Source organism: Geotrypetes seraphini, chromosome 17 (genome assembly GCF_902459505.1).
Source record: "Geotrypetes seraphini chromosome 17, aGeoSer1.1, whole genome shotgun sequence".
Classification (NCBI taxonomy): Eukaryota; Metazoa; Chordata; class Amphibia; order Gymnophiona; family Dermophiidae; genus Geotrypetes; species Geotrypetes seraphini.
Genome location: NC_047100.1, coordinates 25,599,859 through 25,624,051, shown reverse-complemented (window position 1 = coordinate 25,624,051; position 24,193 = coordinate 25,599,859). Strand labels below are relative to the sequence as shown.

The 24,193-nt window shown below is 44.9% G+C and overlaps 1 protein-coding gene across 10 annotated transcripts in view; it reads left to right on the top strand.

The window, feature by feature from the left end:
• The window catches only part of FRMD4B (FERM domain containing 4B), a 451,582-nt gene that overhangs the window by 207,674 nt on the left and 219,715 nt on the right, over positions 1 to 24,193 (top strand). For 5 of the 10 annotated variants that reach the window (XM_033926696.1, XM_033926695.1, XM_033926694.1 and 2 more), the window contains one exon: positions 8,634 to 8,755. Coding sequence is in view for 4 of the 10 variants with exons in the window: in XM_033926692.1 (XP_033782583.1) it covers positions 14,996 to 15,160 (165 nt within the window). In the remaining 6 variants the exon portion in view is untranslated. Of the gene's footprint in view, positions 1 to 8,633; positions 8,756 to 14,879; positions 15,161 to 24,193 lie in introns of those variants that run through there. The other 5 variants (XM_033926692.1, XM_033926690.1, XM_033926689.1 and 2 more) reach the window with 2 other exon arrangements.

The window sequence follows — 24,193 nt, the reverse complement described above, 5'->3', positions numbered from 1 at the left end:
AAAGTATTTCCCTGTAACTTCATCGAGTGTCCCCCTAGTCTTTGTAATTTTTGACGGAGTGAAAAATCGATCCACTTGTACCCCCTTCTACTCCGCTCTGGATTTTGTAGACTTCAATCATATCTTGATTCCTACCTCCTTTCTGTGGTATGGCCAAAGTACTTGTCGCAGGTTTCCGGGTCTCACTGTATCCTGTCAGTTCGAAACCGACGTTTCAGCCACCATGCTGTGGCTTTCTTCCAGGTATGCTGTGAGGTCTGCAGTTTGGCTTTGTAAATAGTGGGTCCACTGACCTGATTGGGAACAGGGCAGTCCGTTGGTCACCAATTTGAATTTTTGTGGAAAAAATCAGTTGGTCTCTTTTTTTCCCATAGAATGGGAAAGTCTCTGGTCATGGCCAAAGTAGTTTACATGTATTACATACTTTCTCTGTCCCTAAAGGACCCATCATCTAAGTTTTGTACCTGGGGGAATAGAGAGTTAAGTGACTTACACAAAAACAAAAGAACTCGTACAGAATCAACTGAATTGAGAATGGAGATGGCCAAACAACATGATCTTATGGTAGAATCAGTACAAACCACTTCTTATTTAAACCGAATCATGTACATTACATCCAAAAGGACCCAACACAGGCCATGTTTCATCATGTCTGCTTGCATCAAGGGTCCAACATCTGCTCGTGTTCTAGCATTGCGAATTTAAAATCTTATGAGGACAAAAGGAGCTTTGAAGGATTCATCTGCTCAGTTGCAGGACAGAAACCCTAGTTTCTCAAGTATTGGTGGCTTCCAACACAGATTTTGTATCCCTGATGCAGGCAGACTGAGTTAAGTGACTTACCCAGGCTCACAAGGACCCAGAGCAGGGACTGAACCAGGTCCCTGGGTTCTTAGCCCATTGCACTATTAGGTTACTCCTCTGTTCCTCCATTATTAACTTTGTAGAGGATGAGTTGACAAACCTTGGTCTTGTTCAATAAAGGTCCTTTTCTTTAATTAGACTTTTTACCCCCAGATCTACAGGGTGGTCCTAAAAGTAACTACACTGGGCTTTGGGGCTGTTGCCACGCAGCTTTGTAAAACAGGTCCTGAGTTTATTCATATTCTTAGCATCAATAAAAAAGTTGTTGCAGTTTTACTTGCTAGGCTTGCCATCACGTTCCAACGCCTTGAAGACTAGTTGTATCCCTCCACATAAGCACCTCCATTTTCGATAACTTTCAACCACCTTCAGACGCAAGCCTCTCCGACGTTTTGCAGCATCTCTTCCCTGACCTCGCTGCAGGCCGTGGTATTCTTTCCTCAAACTGTGATAGGTTACGGGGCTTATTCTTTTGCTGATGGCCTCAAGTCTCCGTGAATGATACCTGGAACGAAATAGGAAAAAAAAGTGTGTAGTGACTTTTGGGACACCCCTGTATTCGTACCATTCACTAGCCATGACAATGGTTTTTTCAAGTTGATGAACTAATTGGATTTGGGTGCATAATAGAAAACATTTGGGAAGGGGTATCTTTCTACCAGAAAGAACTACCTCTAAGCCCTGTAAAGTAATTGACTCAAGATGCCTAAGCTACAATTACAGATGTAAATGATGTCTCTTTATAGACAAATTGTAGCTTGTGCACAATCTGGTTTTCCAATCAGCTAAAATCTACATCTCTGGAGGTAGATTTCTATTTTAACGTGGGACAGTGTATAATTTCAGCTCCTATTCTGAGTCTAAAATTGCAAAAGAAAAGGAAATCACAGTTAACATTCATCTTGCATAAACTTCTTTTAACAATCAACAAGGATATTGACTTCTGTTTAACTGGTAAACATTTTTTGATAGAACAGCTGGAAGCATAACATCCAGCACTTAGAGTCAGTGATTTAAATGAGAATGGATACAGATGGATTGCTCCGTTTGAAAAGAATAAACTCTAATTTTAATTAACAAGGCAGGATGCCGCATGCATGCATATGCATGAATTTTTCACTGCTCTACAAATTTGGCTGTACCAAAGATGACTTCACCATTCTGTGATCGAGATCCTTTCAATAGGGTACATGTCAGGCTCATGCTACACCTTCCCTCCCAAGTTCTGATCTGGTCAGTATACAGTATCTTCATGGCAGTTATCGTTCTTCGGAATGGACAAATAGATGGATTAAGCCAGCTCCTAAGAGTTTCATGGAAGTTGAAAAGTCCTGAAAATTGGTCTTGAAGAAAACAGAGAAAAGACGATATTGCTATGGCAAAATAGTAGAATTCACTAGAATTTCTTTCCCCTTACCTTACTACAGTGGCCAACCCAGGTCCCAAGTGCCTGGCAGAAACCCCAATTAGCAGCAACATTCCAGAGCTGAGATTGTGATGTCATGATGCCTCATTCCACCAATGCCTAAGAGCCAGACTCATTAGTGATGTCACAATGGCTTGATTGTCCTATACTTGGCTCACATAAGAACAAAAGAATTGCCATATTGGGACAGACCGAAGGTCCATCAAGCCCGGCATCTTGTTTCCAACAGTAGCTAACCCAGGTCCCAAGTACCAGGCAGAAACCCAGAGAGCAGCAACATTCCAGAGCTGATATTGTGATGTCATAATGCCTCATTCCACCAATGCCTAAGAGCCAGCCTCATCAGTGATGTCACAATGACTTGATTGTCCTGTACTTGGCTCACATAGAAACATAAGAATTGCTGTACTGGGAAAGACCAAAGGTCCATCAAGTCCAGCTCCCAATAGAGGCCAATTCAGCTCACAAGTAGCAACATTCCAGAGCTGAGATTGTGATGTCATAATGCCTCATTCCACCAATGCCTAAGAGCCAGCCTCATCAGTGATGTCACAATGGCTCGATTGTCCTATACATAACAGCTGCCACATTGAGACATACCAAAGGTCCATCAAGCCCAGTATCCTGTTTCCCCACAGTGGCCAACCCAGGTCCCAAGTACTTAGCTAGATCCCAAGGAGTAAAACAGATTTTATGCTGCTTATCCTAGGAATAAGCAGTGGATTTCCCCAAGACCATCTCAATAATGCTTATGGACTTCTCTTTTAGGAAAGTATCCAAACCTTTTTTAAACTCCGCTAAGCCAACTGATCTCACCACATTCTCCGGGCAACAAATTCCAGAGTTTAATTACACGTTGTGTGAAGAAATATTTTCTCCGGGTTTGTTTTAAATCTACTACTTAGTAGTTTATGTTTATTAGTATTTATAGACCACTATGCGATACATCATGCTAGTGGTTTCCATAGTACTAAACGAAAAAAGGACAAAGCTCCATAATCAATAGGAAAGTAAAAATACAAAGAAAATAATAAATTACAAAGTGAATTCTAATTAAAATAGAAAAAAAAGATTATAAAACGTCGGCCCTCTTTTATTAAGGTACGCTAGGTGTTTTAACGCACATTTAGCGCACGCTAAATCAACGCGTGCGCTAACCGCTAATGCATCCATAGGATAACATGCACGCATTAGCGTTTAGCACGTGTGTAGCGCGTGCTAATATTTACCCCCATACTAAAAAGCATAGCGCACCTTAGTAAAAGAGGGGGGTTAAAACACAATTATAAAAGCAGCATCTGCAAATCTCTCCCCCAACGTTTGTATCACTATGACACTAAGGGCTCCTTTTACTAAGCTGCGGTAGCGTTTTTAGCGCGCGCTAATCCCCATGCTACACGGAAAAACTAATGCCAGCTCTATGGAGGCGTTAGCGTCTAACGCATGCGGCATTGTAGCATAAGAACATAAGAATAGCTTAGTAAAAGGAGCCCTAAATATCCCCTGATTGAAAAAGCAATCAAGAGTACGCCAATCCGAAAAGATAAGATTTAAACAGACTTCTAAATTTAATATATGAGAGTTCGCTCCGTAATTCTAATGGCAATGAATTCCATAGATAAGGTACAGAAGCAAAAAAGGCAGAATTTACGTGCAGAGGTTAATCTCACTAAGTGGACTGAAGGTAAGGATAATTGGTGACCATTAGTGGAACGTAAATTTCTAGCTGGTCTACATGGGATCAAAAGATTAGCTAAATAGTCTGGTTGCTCTGTCCATAATCTTCATTTTGTCAGAATCCAATGAAAATCTTTCAGGAGCGGAGTGACGTGGTCGTATCTACAAGCATTCGTTAACACCCTAAAGGCAGTCTTTTGGATAGTCTGCAATTTTTTAAGAGCTCTTGCCACAATCCTTTGGCTCTACCTCAAGTCCACAGTCCTCTGATACATGGGGCTCCTTTTACAAAGGTGCGTTAGGGCCTTAACATGCGGAATAGCGCGCGTAAATGCCACGCGCGCTAGCCGCTACCGCCTCCTTTTGAGCAGGCAGTAGTTTTTTAGGTAGCGCGTGCTAATCCGATGCGTGCGCTAAAAACGCTAGAGCACCTTTGTAAAAGGAACCCTAAATATTGAAAGCGTCTTGAAACAGAAATGTTTTTAGGCCTATTCTGTTGTTTGACACTGACAGTAGGTAGTTAACCATGGCATGACTAACTAATAATTAGTAATAATAGTAATAACTATTTAGAAGAAGAATTGTCCAATGAATCTAGATGGGCCTCATCAGTCATTATTGGGTCACCAGGTGGGACAATGGCAGAAGACGATCGCCCTCAACTGAGAGGGACTTTCCTCCGTTTTCTACACCAATGAACCAATGTAAATCTGGATAGATTTCCCCTTTTCCATTCTAGAGGATCTTTTGATATCCTGAAAATGAAATTGGGTCAGGTGGGTGTCCTGGTGAGGGGTGCGGAATTTATTACGGCTTGCTTGCTTCTTGGATGTATGTTTAAAATATTCGATTTCTATTTTATGTATGGCGTCGTGAATCCAGGGCACTAAAGACTTGAGTCAGCTTTGGTTGAAACATAAGAATATCCCTACTGGGTCAGACAAACAGTCCATCTAGCTCAGTGGTCTCAAACTCAAACCCTTAGTGGGGCCACATTTTGGATTTGTAGGTACTTGGAGGGCCAGCCAGACAGCAATTGGCTGGCACGGAACTTCCTCCCCGACGTTAGAATTGACGTCGGGTGGCGAGAATTGGTCGGCCCCTCGCTGGGGAAGATAAGCAGGGAGAGTTAAGACCTCGGGCGCTGGCCTGTTCCCCGATTGCGGTGGCTTGTGGGAGGGCAGTGGGAAGGGAAGCAGATTGGGGACCCCTGCTTTAGGCGAGGACAGATTGCGGGCCACGTGTTTGAGACCGCTGATCTAGCTGGATATCCTCTTTCCAACAGTGGCCAATCCGGGTCCCAAATACCTGGCAGAAACCCAAATAGTAGCAACATTCCATGCTACTGATCCGAGGGCAAACGGAGACTTCTCCCATTTCTGTCTCAGTATCAGACTATAGACATTTCCTCAAGGATCTTGTACAATCCTTTTTTAAACCCAGATATGCTAAAACGGCTAGTGCACCTTAGTAAAAAGACCCCAAAATCTCAAACCTACAGGCAGAGCATTTCAATGTTTTGCTGTGGCCTTGTGTGTGATTGATGGCAAATTAACTGGCTTAAGATTTTATATAATGGCACTATAAATATGGTGTAATTGCTCTGGAAATGCCTTCTGGTGATATATATTCCCTTATATCTCCCAGCCTACGCTACAGTCCAGCAGTAAATCATCATTTTTACCTGACACACTCTATTACCATTTTCCAAATAGCTCTAGAACATACAAAAGTGAATAATTCAGCATGGAGCTCTTTGCCTCATGCTTTCGAGGCAACGCTTTCTGATTTCACAGATGCTAATTATTCAAATCTACTGTTAATTAGTTGTCTGAGCTATTCATACTGGAGCCAAGACAAAAAAAGACAGGGATCACCTCCCTGGAGGCAACAGCAAGGGGGGGTTTGAAGATTCTTTGTTTATAACCCCTCCCCGCCCCCCATCTCTGTTCAGCTCCAAACACACCATTTTAGTCAAGTTGCCAAAGGCCAGACCCCATGAGGACATTTAAAATTAAGCACTTGAAATGAATGTGGTTGTTTCACACCCCCATCTGCTTGAACACGTAGGTGAAAGCTTTAATAATACTTTCCCCAAAGAAAAATATTCTGCCAGCCTACGAATCCTGCTCCTTTGTCGGCGCCTCCAAAAGCCAAGAAGAATATAGGCTCCCTCTTTTGCAGAGACCATATAATTTGTGTGAGCTCGGTGATTTGTATGCAGCCTTTTGGAGTGCATTTAAAAGCACATGGGCTGCTCTCAATACCCTTTAAATAATTCAAGCGTCGCTGTAGACGGGGAATCTGTGCAAACACAACAGGTAAATTAGCTGTAATTGCTTGAACTGGAAGAAGTCAAGCCCGTTGGTAGGCCCAAATATGTCTTGCACAGTATTTATAGAAACAGAGACATTGGTTGCTTTGTGTCTGGAGGGATGAAAACTGTCATACCTTGTGCTCAGTGAAAAATCTTGGATTCTGAAGTTTTCCCACAGTAGAGCGTCACTAAGGGCTACACTCACTAACCTGTCGATCGTGCCCGATCCGCGGGCAGGCCGACTGATCCACAATGGGTCAGTATTTAAATGGGGCGATCGGAGGAATGCCCCCCTCCGACCACACGGATTGCTAGTGAGCGATCCTGAAGCATGCGCAGATCATTTTCTTTGTAGATGGTCTGCGCATGCTTACAAAAGCAGCAATTTTTTATTTTTTTATTTCATTTTCGAGCCCATGGTTTTAACCCGCTTTAAACCCACAGGCTTGCACTAAGGGGAAGGGCAGGAGAGTCGGGGCAGGGCGGCAGAAGGCAGGGAAGTCGAAAAGGACCTGCGCGACTGGTCCTCAGCAGTCGCTTATTTTTGGATTGGCCAGCCCAGTCGGTGTCCCTCATTTTTTTTACTGAATCGCTGCCTGTCTACATTTGAATGCCGTTCCCCCTCATTTGCAAGCGTGGATCGGAGGATGATCAGGACAGAGGTTAGTGAATCAGGTCAGAGGAAAATCAGGTCACAAAGGGGTCACAAATCGATTGGTACATGATCGGTTTGCTTAGTGAATCTATCCCATATGTCCTGCACAGGTTTGAAATGGGTGACCAGTAAGGCTTCAGTCCTGGTTACTGTGCATTTGCACATCTTTCATACATTTATTTGGATTTAGCTCACCCCTTTTTCAGTGGTAGCACAAAGTGAGCTCATATTCATTGCAGTACGTGTTTCCAGTGGTGTAGTAAGGGTGGATCGCCCCCCTCACCTCTTCCTTTCTACGCCACTGGGTATTTCCCTAATCCTGAATGGCTTACAATCTAATGTTATTAAATGCTAAAACATGGTCTGTAGGCTTATACAAGGGTGGTTTGAAAACTTTGGTAAAAAAAAGCAAATTAATCAACGTAGTCTCTATTGAGGGCTATACATTTGGTCCAGAGAGTTTCCAATTCTTACGTATCGTAGGAAAATTAGCTTACGAAAAAACTGGAAACTCTCTGGACCAAGGGCTAGATTCACTAAGCAAACTGATCATGTACCGATCGGTTTGTTACCCAATTTTACTCCTGCTCGATTCATTTACTTCTCTGCCGATCTGATTCCAATCTGCACATGCAAATGAGGGGAACGGCATGCAAAGTAGGCAGGGACGCGATTCACAAAACAAATTTTGTGATCTGACTGGGCTAACCGATCAACCCAAACGTCCTTTCCGACTCTCCAGCTTCATTGCCACCCTGCTCTCTGCTGCCCCGAATCTCTCCTGCCTGCCGTCCTGAATCGCCGCCCTTCTCTCTCCTGAATCACCGCCCTGCTCTTCCCCAAATCTCTCATGCCTGCTCTGCCCCGAATCTCTCCTGCCTGCTTCCCCGAATCACCGCCCTGCTCTTTCCCGAATTTCTCCTGCCTGCCACCCCAAATCTCTCCTGCCCTTCCCCGCACTGCAAGCCCATGGTTTTAACCCGCGGGTTTAAAACGGGTTAAAACCTCGGGCTTGCTGGGCTACAAAAAGTAAAGTAAAAGTTTTTTAAAAAGTCGCAGTTCAGATGGGTCTTAGCTGCATGCATCAGGATCGCACATTAGCGATCCGTGTCGGCAGATGGGGGCGTTCCTCTGATCGCCCCCATTTGAATATTGCCAGTTTGTGAATCCATCGGACCTGCCCGGATTGGTCACGATCGGGCAGGTTAGTGAATCTAGCCCCACGTGTATAGCCCTCGATAGAGACTATACGCTGTTTAACTTTTTTTTTTTACCAAACTTTTCAAACCACCCTCATAGGATCGGGGTTGTGGAAATCCCTGGGGAAAGAAATAAGACTATGGATGGCATCCGTACCCAGATTCTTATTGATGGACCTGAGCAGAAGATTTTGAAAGTTTGGCTTAAATAATAGAAGGAATCTTTCAATTGATGAATTACAAGCAAGAATACCTGCTATATGATATAAAGACTAATATCATATATAATATCAGTATTATATATATAGCTATATGATATAAAGGCAAAAAATACCTGCTATTTGAATAAAGACTATGCTGGAGGGCTGTTAATTCATCAGTAAAGCACACAACTGCCTCCAGAGCTAGACAAATGGTTGCAATTAATATCACTCAAACGGAAAATGAACCCTGATTAAACTCCCCCTCCCTCTTTCTTTCTCTCTCCATCTCCAGGTCGCAGCTGGTTTAAAATTTGGCAGCCCTTTTTTGTACCGCAGTTTTCCCATTTCCAAGAGATTGCCCGGCTTCCTCTTCCTCTCCCACCAAGCAGAGGTGCTGAAGACATTCTATAAACGGTACCTAAGCTCTAGGCGCTGTTGAGTGCAATTGTCAATCATACGCTAGCCGCCATTTATAGAATGGTGTCTAAGCGGTATTAGGCACCGGTAGGCGTTGAATCCTTAGGCTATATCAAAAAGGTGGCTTTGCAGCCCCTAACACAGCTTAGTAAATGAGTGCCTTTATGTCTCTATTACTGGCTCGTTCATGTGTTTGCTTCTCTGACAGAGAATGTATATATGCACAGATTGAGAACTTTAAGCAGCATACATAATTATTTGTAGCATGTTTAGCTCTATACAGAATTCTGTGTAGATGCTGCTTGTATCCCACCTAGAACTCTACTTAACGAGGATTTGGCGAATATAAGATTGCACATAACATAATAATTGCAAATGAAAAAAAAAAATATGCTAAAGTACAGCTCAGAGCTTCCCCCAATGAAACATCTAGAAATAAAAGTAGGGTAACAGGAGCTAACTTTTAAGAGACTAACTAGAAGTGACTCCGTGCAACATTCGATATATTCCTGGCTAACAGTTTTTTTTCACTCTGCACCCTTGTACTATCTACCTGTACTAGCAGAGAGTGACACGGGGACAAATTTTTCCCCATCCCCATGGGAACTCATTTTCCCATCCCGGTGAGGTCTTTTCCTGTCCCTGCCCCCGCCCCCATTCCTGCGAACTCCACCCTCATCTGCGCAAGCCTCAACCACTTTCAAATCCTAAGTAGCAACATTCTAGAGCTCAGATTGAGGCTTGTGTAGTTAAAGCAGAGCTTACAGGAATGAAACAGCGACAAAACTCACGGGGACGGGACGTAGAAATTGAGTTCCTACTGAACGTGTGTCAATCTGTCCATTGTAACTTCCTGGGTAACTTACCCAACCTCTTGTAATGTAGTCGAACTGAATAGGTAAAGATGGAATAGAAAGCCTGATTAACATAACATAACAATAATGCAACTACTCCTCAAATGTTCTTTCCTTAGTTTTTATAATTTGATAGCAATAAGCTCATATATCTCCTCCTTTGATTGACCTTCAGCCTTTCTGTGGTTGCAGTCAGTGGCGTAGTGAGGGTGAGAGGTCCCCAGGGTGGTGGCATCCTTCCCCCGCCATCTTCTCTGACCCCCACCCCTATCCACCCCTTCCCTGCCCCCTCCTGACATGCGTGTCCCTTCCCTCGTACCTCTTTATCGTTCGCGGTGCAAGCAACAATCCCATCCTGATGCCCGTGCCAGCGTCGGATCTTCCTCTGATATCACTTCCTAGGCGCGGCTCCAGGAAGTGAGGTCATTGGGGGAGCTGACATTGGCACGAGCAACAGGTTGGAGTTGCGGCTCGCACCGGGAACTTTAAAGAAGTATGGGGGAAGGGAAGGGGCGTGCATTGTTGTGGTAGGCAGGGAAGGAGCAGAGCGGAGGATGGGTGCCAGCACCCCCACCAAGACGGCGCCCGGGGCAGACCATCCCCCACCCCCTTACTACACCACTGTTTCTGTGTGTGAGTGCTTGTGTGTGCACGTGAACCTCATTATTTTTGTTCACACTGACTCTCTTTCTTTGTCTCTCTCTCTCCCCCTCCTCTCTTTCTCTTGCCTCTCTCTTTCTCTCTCTTCCTCTTTCCTCTCTCTCCTCTCTTCCTCTTTTTTCTCTTTCTAATCTAAAATTCTATTTGTGTGTCGCTCATACCTAAACAGGCTCAAGGCGACTTTAAAGAGAGAGGGGAGGAGAGGAGAGAGAAGGGTGAGGAGGATAGGTTCGACACTTAATCTCCTGCATCCTCTTCCCTTCCCCTTCCCCTCCTACCCCCACTCCCCCCTCTCATCTCTCCACTCTTACCTATCCTCCTTCCTCTCCCCTCTCTCCTCTCTTTAAAGTCACCTTGAGTTTGTATAGGTATCTCTCTCTCTCCTCTTTCTCTCTCTCTGGCTTTCCTTCACTCACATCTAAGTAGACAGGATGCCTTTCATAACACCCTTTTAAATATCCACCTTGAGTATTAATGAAAAGGAGTTGAACAAGCAAGCATGATGAATGATTTATTGGGGAGATGGCACAGTTTCAGCACAGGTTTTGTTGTGTGTCAGGGATCCCATACAAACCGTACACAACATATTGAAAGGCGTTATTTTGCTTCATAACATCACAGCATGTGGTTGACTAAGAAATCTGCTACAAAACGCTCAAATCTTTGGAAGGATTTCATTTCTTGTGCTCGAGCGTCCTTTTTGTTTCAAATAATGGAAACCCCACCGAAGGATTTGCCAAAGTCTGGCTTCAGTTTTGCTCCGGAGTTATCGGTGAGAACGTTCCAGGATTTGAGCAGCGGAAAACGCCGAAACAAAACCGGGGTGGCCCTTGCACTGGGGCAAAATGGTAATGTATTTCTGATGCAAAGTATTTGTCGTAACAAACTACTAGAAAATAAAACGATAATGTAGGACTAGAATGAATAATCATAATAGTCAGTTGCTCATCCCATTACCATATGTTAATTAGAATTATAGCAACTGCAGCTAGATACCAGGAGTACTGTGTCCAGTACTGGTCGACGTACCTCAAGAAGGACATGGCAGTACTTGAGGGGGTCCAGAGGAGAGCAACTAAACTGGTAAATGGTATGGAAAACTTTTCATACGCTGACAGGTTGAAAATGCTGGGGCTGTTCTCCCTGGAAAAGCGGAGACTTAGAGGAGACATGATAGAAACCTTCAAAATCCTGAGGGGCATAGAGAAGGTGGACAGGGACAGATTCTTCAGACTGTGGGAAACCACAAGTACAAGGGGTCACTCGGAGAAATTGAGAGGGGACAGGTTTAGAACAAATGCGAGGAAGTTCTTTTTTACCCAGAGGGTGGTGGACACATGGAACGCGCTTCCGGAGGTTGTGATAGGCCAGAGCACACTACAGGGTTTCAAGGAAGGTTTAGATAGGTTCCTAAAGGATGAGGGGATTGATGGTTACAGATAGATGTAGAGGTAGGTTACAGAAATGGTCAGGAACCACTTCAAAGGTCACAGACCTGATGGGCCGCCGCGGGAGCGGACCGCTGGGCGCAATGGACCTCTGGTCTGACCCAGTGGTGGCAACTTCTTATGTTCTTATACATTAACTTGACTAAACAGATTACTGTGTTTAAATAATACCAAGAAGTGCTAACAATGGATAATGTTGCAAACGCTTTCAATTTGCATTGCCAAAACTGGCTGCAAAGATGGATCCTTAAACATGTACCCAAGATAAAATCTCATCATTCAATGTATCTTTAATTCTATTTAAAAATTCTATAGTATTTTCTGTAACAATTTGTATATTCCCTGAAAAAAAAAAACCCATTCAAATCATGCCACTATTCAGCCTTGTTTTGAGCAGGGTTTGCAATTCTAGTATAATTTCCATTTCCATAGGAAAAATTTGACACTTATCCGGAAAGAAACCCATTTTCAATAATCTTAGCCAGGAAAGCCCAACCCAGAACACAGTTGCCCCTTATCCCAGTTATGGATCAGCTTCTTGAACGGGCCTCGACCTCCGTTTGGAGTGGGGTGGGTGGCTTGGGATGTCCGGAGGCAGGTGGGTGAGGAGAATCCTGCGCCTCCTCATGGTGGGCCGGGCACTTCTTGTTTTCGTGCGCCGTTGGAGAGTCCTCCCTGAGGTCCCACCAGTGTGCGCAGCCTGTATTTGCGAGCCCTTGGGGACATTTGCAGGCAAAGAGAGCAGGCGGCCACGAGGGGGGCTTCTTCAGACGATCGTGGCCATCGGCCGAGCTCATCTTCCTCTTGCAGGCCGGACATCTCTTGAAACCTGGTCTGTTAGTTGTAGAGCTCTTTTTCTGGTCTTTCTTCATCTTGAAGTTGTAGAACGGAGAGCAAAGCTGAAGCACGAAGTTGCAGCATGGGCATGCTCAGAAAGGGCTACCAAAGCCTTCCTCTGAGCTCTGAGAGAGCAAATCCTTGGGCACGTCGGGATGATGTCACCAAGGGTGGCTGACTCATCCTGCTTTTCAATGGAGCAAGCTAATTTCCTCTGTGAATGTAGTCTCATGGGGAGACTTTAAGGAGAAAAAAAAGATGAGTAAGCTTACTGCCTGATACTTGCTTACTATAGAATGAATTTACGGATCCATGTTTCTAAACAACCCCTCCCATTTGATAAAAAGAAATTGGTATTAACAAAGTAGAAAATCACCCCCCAAACGATCAGCTGTATAAAAGCCAAATGGACTAAATCAATACACTGCTGTCATTTGGTTTCACGGTGTTTGTTCAAATAAATGTCCTGACCTGGGGCTCCCAGGTTTTACCTGCTTTCATCATTTTGCTTTCAACAGATGGGAGATGCATACATCTCTGCAGCGCCAAAAATTATTAATAACTTGTTTCCCTTGTGTGGTTAACCCTCGGCCTTCTCAGTCGGGTGTCCTTCCCCAGATTTGGCACTCCTTATTGAATCTCATCATTTCAGGCTTCCATGTTTAATGATTATGAGCAGGTCAGGAACGAATGACCATTGTCCGTCTTTGGAGCATCAAAATGAACTGGCATCCCCTTAGCGATCCTGATGTATTTTGAGTGGCTTTTTAATACTTCAGAGGTACTCTAGCTCGCAAGGATGGTGTTTCCTCTGTGGTAAGCCTTTATTGGGGCACTAAGCTCGCATTAGGACATCGGTTAACAGCCCAGTGCTTTTAGGCTACTCCAGTGTGTTGCAAACTTTACGGCCGGTGGAACACTAAACGAAGTACCCCGGACAGAAGACACTCGGAAGTGCGCGGTTGTTGACGTGCTGGGTGTGATGTCATTGCATCGAAGTCTGCGCATGCGTGGAGGCCCATCTGGCCGCTTCGGTGGAGGGATCTGGGAGGTGCGGTGAGAGGAGGAGAGATGCTGGCGAGGAGGAGAGTCATCCACACTAGCTGACTGCCTATAGGATGTGCCTCTCACTGTGAGAGGCATGTCCTGAAGGCAGTCAGCCAGTGCGGACGACTCTCCTCCTCGCCAGTGTGTCGCAGCACACCTGAAATCTCACGGCACATAGTTTACGATACGCTGGGCTACTCCCCTTACTGTTAACTGCTAACTCTAGGGCAGATTTTCCTTTTGGAAAATTGTGACTCCTAGCCCCGCCTAGTTATGCCCACCCCTAGCCCCGCCCCCGCTGCCTGCCTTGTCAGGCAGGGAGGAAGTCCATGCACACACAGACACTACATGATGATGTCATCATGTAGTTTGCGTGATGTCATCATGCAGCGCCTGTGCATGCGTGGACTTCCTCCCTGCCCGACACAGCTTTTCAAAACCTGGACAAAGTTGCGGGTTTTGAAAAGCCGTCCGGACCCCTGGACATGTCTTCAAAAGGAGGACATGTCTGGGGATATCCAGACGTCTGGTAGCCCTAGCTTTAGCTGGACACGTTTCTCCACTCCTACCCTAGATGAGATCATACATGTCTAAAATATGAATGGACCAATATGTAATAGCAACATGGGATATTTATTTTTAAAATTTATATACCGTCTATATCGGTGGTCTCAAACTCGCGGCCCAGGGGCCACTTGCAGCCCACCAGACACTATGTTGAGGCCCTCGGTCTGTTTATCATCATCACAAAAGTAAAATAAAACCGTTTCTTGATCATATGTCTCTTTAGCTATAAATGACAATATTATTATTAAGACTTAGCCAAAAGGAAAGATTTATAAACTAAGAGTTTTGCCTCATTTCTTTACTAAGACATTAACTCTTTTTTTTTCTGAGGCTCTCCAAGTACCTACAAATGCCAAATGTGGCCCTGCAAAGGATTTGAGTTTGAGACCAGGAGGGACAGTTGGCCCTTTTGTCAGCTGGGAGCAGAAGAAAGCAGCAAGAACCTGAAACTCAGTTATGTACAAATCCGACTTAAGAACAGCTTTAAAAACATAACTCTTCTTAGACTGCCTGTATTGCAAACTGCTAGGAAGTTCAAAGCTGTATTATGTGGGGTTGTTTTTTTTTTTTTTTGGGGGGGGGTTAACCAATGAATATGGATTTGAACGAAAAGTAAATAGCAGCCGGTTTAAAGAACTCTTTTCAGCTGCAGTCGGTCCTATTAGTACTAATTGCTAGACTAGATTAAAACGTGATGCTGCTGGGTCCTTGCCCTCTACCCCGACCGAGCCGTCTAGCAGAGAGCTCTGCGGGAACGGTGCTACCTGTCACCAGAGCTTTGCAATCGTGCATTAATTAGAGAGCGAGAGGGAGGGAACTGGCGGATGAGAGGGAAGAAGCCCAGGAAGAGCGCGAGGCGTGGTGCGGCGGAGAGGGAGGATGTGCAGCGGGAGCTCCTTCCTGAGGCTCAGCCGTCGGCCGGCGCCGCGGGCAGAGGAGAGCGAGATTTAGCCCTGCCGGGGGTTCGAATCCAGGGCGAGGAAGACAAGGTACGTGCGAGCAATGCTGAACGCTTGGTCGTCGGGGTTTTGGGGTATTATGATTTCTATATGGACTCCGCTTAGGCGGATTAACACATTTTAAACCAAACTTGATGCTGAATGTGCAAACGCTGCCTGAGGATCCCCACTGCCGCACTGATTGTCCCAGCAAGGGCTTCCGCCCTCCCCGGTTTAAAAAAAAAAAAAAAGCCCACAGACCCTGCAGCTCCCTGTCGGGTCCAGGGCAAGACCAGTGCGGCAGCCTGGCTGGGTGGAGTCCACGATCCGGTGTAATTGCAGCCCAGGGTTTGGCGGCGCCTCCTCTTGGCATGGAAACGTTATACTTTGAGTGTCAGCCCACAGTTTTCGGGCTCAACCAGAAAGTTCAGTGGCTTTGAAGGGCATTTCAGCCTTTGCTTTGCATCCTTTAAACCTGAGAATGCTGTTCTTGCATGCAATGAAAGATTAATTTCTCAGGGGGGAGGGGCTGTGGAATCCAACCCAAAGGATTTGGCCTGGTGTAATACAGTTAAATAGCCTTGATGTAGGCTTGCTCGTTGAAACCACTCCAGGTCTAGTCAGGGCACAACTATTACCAAGGATCTGCGATCCAGCGGTCTACTGTTCTCTTGCCAATTAACCCAGGTTCGCCCTGCAGACCCCAGATTAGGCTATAAGTAGGCTGGATTAGCTCGGAGAAAACTGACCTTGATGCCTGCTATCTTGTAATTGTCAAAGGTTTGTGGTACTTACCAAGCAAGACGTGCCACAACAGACTGCAACGAGAGCTAATGCTTTGGAAATTGTTGGGTGAATCCCTGAACCGGTGGCATAACTGAGCAACCAGAACTGAAGGTTAAAGAGAGGGAAAGAGACAGCCCCCTGTATTGTGTATGTGCTCCAGTCTTTTGACACGGGGACCAATTTGTCCCTGTCCCCGTGGGCTCTATCTCTACCCCCCTCCCGGCAAGTTCTGTCCCTGCCCCATTCCCGCAAGCTCATCTGTGGAAGTGTTGAAGGCTTTGTATACAGAAGGACAGAACTCGCAGGGGTGGGGATAGATCCCTCGGGGACAAATTTCTCCCTGTGTCATTTTCTAGTTTGCTATCAGTGGCAACACCATGCAAATGATTACGGCTGGCGGTATTGTCTTAGTAACATCTTGTTCTTGGCTGATTTCTTCGAGACTTGCATGATAATCCAAGTTTCCAAGTTTATTAAGATTTGATAGACTGCTTATATAGTTTCTAAGCGGTGCACATAATTAAAAAGGCTAAAAATATAAAATTACTCTAATCATGACAGAGACACACAAACATGATCAAGGAGGGGCGAGGGAAGAAATACAATATTCGATAGGAAAGAAAGACAGTAAAAGGGACCCACGAGAGGGGGGTAATAAGAATCTCATAAGGAAATGTCTCTGCTGTGCTAGGGCGAGCTTCGGGGAAAAGGAGAAGGATCCAGCCCTGTGGGTTCTGAGCACCCCCACTATTGAGTAAGCTTCTTCACTGTGTTCAGAGAGTGGAAATTTATATCAGATTAACTTCCACAGAGCTGCAGTAGAACTTAGCCTTAGCGAGTCTTAAAGCAGGCCTTTCCCTACAGGCTAAGACCATTTCTGCCGCAGACAAAAGGCTGATTTCCCCCCCCCCCCCCATTTTCTGCATTAATGGCCACATCCTAATGTCATTATTAAACATTAGCACATAAGCCCTTACTGACACCGATTTTGTAGGTGGTAAGGGCTCACACCAGGGCTGGCTCAAGGGACTGGGGCATCCTGAGCCAACTTTTCTATTGGTGCCTCCATCCTCCCCCCCATAATCTGGTATCTTAGCTCCTCCTCCTCCCCCCTCCAAATTGTGATTCAATATTCCCCCCCTCTCTCGAGCCTCCCTGTCCTGGTGGGTCAGATGAGGCACTAGCTCAGGAAACTTGAGGATAAAAGGCACCAAACCCCCCTCTAGAGTGCGACGGTAAACCGGACTGGGATTTTCACGTGATTTATCACTGGCACCCTGGGCCAGGGTCTCGTCCATAGGCTCAGCCAGCCCTGGCTCATACACTAATCTGTTAGTGCGCACAGTGGCATAGTAAGGGAGGAGGTGAGGGGGCGTGGGGGTGCCAGCAACCCTCCTCCTCTCCGCCACCACCCCTTCCCATTTCTCCCCTCCACACGCACGCCCCCTTCCCCCATACCTCTAGTTGGTGGTTGTTTGCGGCGGTCAACAACGTGCTCTTCGTGACCCCATCGGCTCTCCCATTGACGTCGCTTCCAGATGCTGCGCATAGAAAGTGATGTCAGAGGGAGAGCTGATGGGGGTCACGAGGAGCACGCGGTTGACCGTGACGTCGGCTAGAGGTACAAGGGAAGGGGTGTGTGCATGGGAAGGCGCAGGGGGCAGAGATGAGGGTGGGGGAGGGGATGCCACTGATCCGGGCACCTCTCACCCTTCCTTAATGCACAGTACTGTAGCTGCACTAACTGATTAGCATAGAATGCCCACTCTCCGACCCCCCCCCCCAACTGGCTCCCTCTATATTATAATTTTTATTTATGAGCACATGCTTTATGGGGAAAATTCTGTAAATGGCACTTAATCTTAGGTGCCTAAATTATTTGAGAAACACTGTTTAAAACGGCAAAACCCACCTGGCGCCTAAATAAAAGGTACCGGAATTGCGCTTAAACAGGCGCTTTATTGCGCTTTACACCACCACCACTAATGGGTGTGCCTAAATGTTATGCCACAAAACAGCTGCTAAGTGCAATTCTATACACTTACCCCTCCATATTTGCGGTCCGCGGTTTCGTTTATTCACGGGGTTTTTTTTGATCGAAGGCCCTGCCCCCAAATTTACATCGTAGGAAATAGCTGCTCCCAGCTGCACTTTCTTCACTGGAACAGATCAGGTTATTCGTGGTTTTGGGTCTTTTTAATTAAAATTTTTTAACAGAAATACCGCAAATAACATACGAAAAGTTATTCATGGTTTTTCTCTATTCACCGCCTTGCCGTTCCCCCTATCACTGCGAGTACAGAGGGGGAAGTGTATATAGGAGTGTTTTATGGAATCAACTAAGCACTGTTCTGTTTGGCACCAATTATTTGCATGCATACATAGTAAATGACGGCAGATAAAGACCCAAATGGTCCACTTTGGCATCATATATAGAATTTAGCCCTGTGTTGAGTGTGTGTTTCTTATGTGGTTGTGGAGTTTTACGGAAGCCTTCTCCCGTGTGTAAAGCAAGCTTTCCTTGCAGAAGAAAATGCTTAATAAAATTGCCCCTTTTTAATAGATATTAAACCATTCAAGCAGTGTTTTGCAGCCCCAAGGCTAGACCAGGGTTATTGCTTATCCACATCATTTGTCTGCACTCGTTAATCAAACATTTTAAGACCTTTTACTAAGCTGCAGTGGAAAGTGGCAGTAAAATAGCTGATTTTCTAGTTTGGTTTTTTTTAAATTAATAGTCATGTGCCAATGTCGCCCTTGCCACCACCCATTTTGAAGGTGGTAAGGACTCATGCGGTAATCCTCTGCGGATTAGCTTATAGTAATGTAGATGCACAGAAATACCTATTCTCCGCCCCCTTGGCACACCCCCCTAGCAGAAAAAGTCCAAAATATTTTTTTAGTGCACAGGTAGCATATGCAGGTCCTAAACCTACTGCGGGACACCCAAGTTTGTCCCACGATAAGCGCGTGCTGGAGCTTACCTCAGCTTAGTTAAAGGACCACTTTATGGGTACATCAGCTGTTTTCATATGTGGGTATTTTCTCTGTCCCTAGGGGGCTCCCAATATAAGCTCTGTACCTGGATCAGTGGAGGGCTAAGTGACTTGCCCTGAGTCACAAGGAGTGAAAATATTTCCTGGATGGGATATACTTGTACTATACTAAGCTGTAAGTCAAGTCAGAGAGGATTTTCAGTTCTGGTCACAAGACTAAGATTGTAAGACTCTGTTAGTTCATTAGATCTGAAATGCTTTGAGGTTATAACTCGAAGGGCATTTCCTGCCCACTGATACTGATTGGAGTAATACTAGGGTTCAGGATGAAGATCAGGACTTTTATCCCCATCCATCTATAATGGCATCAACCTTAATTTCTACTACATTTCATACTTTAGAGTTGAGGTTCCAGCCCTGTCCCGGGGGGGGGGAGCCGCCTGTTTAATGACAGGGGGACAGAATTTGTCCCTGTCCCCATCCTTGCGATTAAACGCGGGAGACCATCCCTGTGTCATTCTTTAAGGAGAGAGGGAAGAATCTGAGTATGAATGGGCCCAACCACTGACCCTCAAGCCTTGCATTGAAGAATGGTGGTGTAGGAAGATTGAGGTTGAGATGGACACTAAAGAATGACACGGGATGGTTTCCAGCGATTATCCATGGAGACAAATTCTGTTCCCGTGTCACTGCTACTTCCATTCAATCGACATTTATCTTCTACAATTTTGTTGTGGACATCTGAAAATCTGACTGGCCAGGGCCCCCTGGCACAAATTTGGGAACCTCTGTTGTAGAAAGGTCAATTATTTTGATCAGATATTCATAGGGCCTTCTATTAAACTTGTGGTATTAGTAGACGGGGCTTTCCTGAGCATGACTGTCTCCCATTAATGGCCACATACTAATTTCCCAGTTAGTGTATGGCCATTAGCAAAGGAGCCCTTACCAATACCTATTTACTAGGTGGTAAGTGCTCCCAATCCAACCATGTGCTAATTTTGTTAGCACATAGTGATGCAGTTGTGTTCACAAACTAGCACTGGGCACACCTACCTTTTATCCCCCAAACCCCCCCCCCCCTTCCCGGAGCTAAAAAAATATTCTCTATTTTTTAGCACGTGGGTAGCGTGTGCCAAACACAGAATTATCACAGGATGCCCGTGTGTTCCCCATGGTAATAGATTTTGACCTGCAATAAGCACGCATAAAAACTTAGTGAAAGTGCCCCTTATTATGCTAACCTGTTTCTGGCAGGTAATGTCATTGGTATTCTGTCAAGAATATGGACTGGACGGACACATCCTGTAATTGGGTTCATTCTCACACTTGTTGCACCTTTTCTGCTTTCATCAAATAGCATGCAAGGTGAAATCAAAGTTTTCCTGGAATGTAATTAGTTGCAAGTTGTTAATTCTCAGCTGCGGCTTATTTTATTTATTTATTTGTTGTTTGGAAGTGTTAGACCTGTAAACTAGGTCAGCCTTCTGTTAGTTGTAAAGTGGCACAGTACTATAAAACGTTATTCTGTGACCTGGTGTGAAAACACTGGTATAGCTACGAGTGGGCCCAGGTCCACTCATTCATGGCTCAGGCACACCCAAATGATAGCACCACACTGTCCTCTCATCTTCTCAGCATCTGACCTCGGACCCCTGTCTCTCCCCAGAGTACCTTACAGGTGTTCCAGCGCTAGCAGTGATTCATTTTTGCTGGCCCCCAGGCTTCCCTCTACTGCATCCTGCCATACAGAAAACAGGAAGCGACGTCAGTGAGGGCAGGGAATAGCAGAGGGAAGCCTAGGGGGGCTGGCGTTGGCAGGAAAAATGAATCGCTCTAGGGATATTCTTAACTTTTCCAGACTAATTTACTGCTGATATTCTCCCCTTCCCCCTATCCCCTTCTACTTTTTGCAGGGGCAAGGCCAGCATTAAGGGGATGGCCACCAAGACAAGTGCCCTGGGCCCTCATGCCACAAGTGAGGCCATGACTGCCTCAAATGAAAGAAAACATAGTTTCTGACTGAGACCCCTAATTGTTTGCATCAGCTCTAATGGGTCAGTCTATGGTTCCCTCCTTGCTCCCAACTGAATCTTCTGTCCAAAAATAGGGCAGGGACTTCAACCTCGTCTTGCTTCGCTTCCAGAGCTCTCCCATTCACCTTACCCTACCCACAGGGGCTTTGGTTCCTGCCCCATTTGCTCCGATGAGAAAAATGTCATCGATTGAACCAATGCTGTTCTTAGCCCTGCATGTGTAACCCCCTCCTAGTAAACTTTCCCAGCTCGGTGGCAGAAGGACTTTGATCTTTGTGACAAATTCATATCCAACGAGTTTTTGCACGTTCACTTTCTTTTCAAAGTATTCTTTGAATCAAACTGTCTTAAAGTACTCTGAACAGTTAAATCTCTACGCATCCATACTAGTCTGAATAAATCCAGATTTCAAAACATCAAACAGAGTAGTCCTGCAAGGAAAGTCAAGCTAAACATTTGCAGATCCCAGTCTGAATTCCAGCCTAGTGGTGGGAGGGTGGCCCATCCCTGTTTCAGAAATACTAAGTACTTAGATTTTCAAATTAATTTTTTTAATCCAATTTAATGGTTGGCCAAAGGACAAAGCCACAAAAATAGCATCATTTTTTTTAGGTTATTAGAAAAGTTACAAACTTCGATGAATAACATATTTTATGTTTTTCTTCCATATGGCATCTGTGGAACATTGTGCAGTGGGAAAGCAAGTTGTAAGCACAGACTGATCCCAACCTATCCCAGTAAATCATCACTGTCTATACTGCCCTACAGGGCCATTGAGAGAAAAATCCGGACCCCTGTACAAAGAAGGTGTGTGGGACCTTATATAAAATTCTACACACTTGTATGTGTGTATATTATTATTTCTTTCTAACTATCGTAGATTACACTGATACATTGCTATTGTCTTTCCGCTAACTGTCAAGCCGATTATAGTCTCGAATCTCTCGATAACGTAGACAAAAAGGCACGTGATGTCAGTGTGTCCTTTATGCTACTATTACAGCATTTACAGGGAACTTTACCTGTGGAATTATTTCTTCCTTCGTTGTCCTATAAAGTCTTCTTTGCAGTCCACGATGAATCGGTGTGGCTCATGTCCTGTTTTCTTCTTCCTCCCGGGATTCGGTGGGAGGAGTAATCTAAGCAATAAGTTTGAAGCATGTGAGAACACTCGTTGATAGTCACTTTCACAAGTTTTTGTTCGTTGAATCTTGAATGCACCGTATTATGTCACTCAAAAGTGTTTTATCATTGTCACGGCCTTCTATTGCTTCGTGCTCACTCAACACTTCACGATCTTGTACACGAAAGTTCTCGCACAGTTCTTTGACTTAGTTTGTAAGGACGTCTCCTTCTGGAGACAACAACACGGTTCGGTTTTCGTGATGTTTCTTGAGCTTCATTGGGCCCCTTTGAGCTTCATAGGCCCTGGAGCAATGTACTGGCTGCACCCCCCTCTCCTGGGGCCTGCTGTCCTACCTCTTGCAAATGCCTTGTGACAGGAGTTGAGTTTCATATTTTCACAAGATAAAGAAGGGGTTGTACCTCCTACTCTGTGCAGCCAAGTAGGAGTAATGGTGATGAAGATAGCAAAGCATTCAAGAAAGCTTTGGACAAGCAAAGATGATTCTTGATTACAAATAAATGATAGAAAAGCCAGAGATTAAGGGGGCCTAAGACAGTACAACAAGAATAAATTAGCCGACTAGATGGGCATTATTTTCATCTAAATTCTGGTTTTGATGTAACCTGAGGTCAAGATGAGTTACATTCAGGTACAGTGTATATTTCCTTGTTCCATAGGGTTTATGAACTAAAAGGGGTGGAGGCTGACCTGTTGACTCGCATCTCGGCAGCTGCATTATGTTTATTTAGACATTTGCTATACTGTAATTTCTTAAATTAAATCAATGCGGTTTACAATGGTTAAAGCCAGGGAAAGGAAAAGAACTACAATTAATACAGGAAAGAGTTAACATTAACCAGTTATCACCACTGATAACGTCTGGTTAGTGCCGGCAGTGTTAGGGACCTTCTGGGGCATGACCGCTTAAGTCCCGATATTCAGAACTTAAACAGCCAGGCTTAGTGGGGCAAATAAGGCCACATAAAAAGCAGGCCTATCTAAGCCCACTAAACCATGGCCGGTGAAGTCTGAATATTGCCTAGCTGATGTAAAAAAAAAAAAAAAAACAACCCAAAAAACCTGGATATTCAATGCCACTTAACAGAATGGCCCATTAAATATCCAATTTTAATGCCAGTGGCAGACTTGTCAAAGTGCTGCTCACCGCTGGCTGAATATCGGGCAGGGTATGCTTATTAAAGTGCATTATGTTTTTGTATTTACCATGCACAAATTAAGCATGATAAGTTGAAAAGCTTCATGATCATTGTTTATTAGCATGCTTGAGTGCCGATGCTCTTTGCAATTCCTTTTCATAGAAACAGAGACAAATGAAGGCAAACAAAGACCATACGTCCTATCTAGTTTGCCTGTCCATGCCATCTACTATCCATTTAGAGATCCAACATACTTGTCCCAAGCTGTCTTGAGCTCGGATGCATTCTTCGTCACCACCGGGCAGCCATTCCAAGCATTCACCACCCTTTCTGTGAAAGAAGTATTTTTGGAGGTTACTTCTGAGTCTATCCCCTTTCACCTTCATCCTACACACCCTCATTCCAGAGCTGCTTTTTAATTGAGAGCCTTGCCACATAGGTATTTAAACATCTTTTATATCTTTTTGAAGGTGTGGTCTCCAGAATGGAACACAATATTCTAAATGTGGTCTCGCCAGAGGCTTATAGGGGGGCATGCTCTTTGTCATGCCACTGAGGTAGCACTTCATGTTAATTGTTTATGTGGTTTAGTAAAAGGGCCTCAAAATGAGGTTTACTTCTGGTTAGTACCGTTGAAAATAACTGGTTAATGTTGAACTGAAAACCAGTTAACCGCATAAATAGGACCAAATAAAAGTCAGGCCTATTTTTATGTGGCGAAGAGTGTGGCATAGTGGTTAGAGCCACTGCCTCGCCACCCTGAGGTGGCGGGTTCAAATCCCATGCTGCTCCCTGTACCCCTGGTACATTAGATTGTGAGCCTGCTGGGATAGATTGGGAAAATGCTTCAGTGGACCTGATTTGTAACCTGTTCCAAGCTCCTTTGGGAGGATGGGCTAAAAAATTGAATAAAAAAAAAAAAAAGTAACCCGTTGCCGGTTAAGTAATAAACATCTCACTTAATTAACTATGCATTAGCCGCT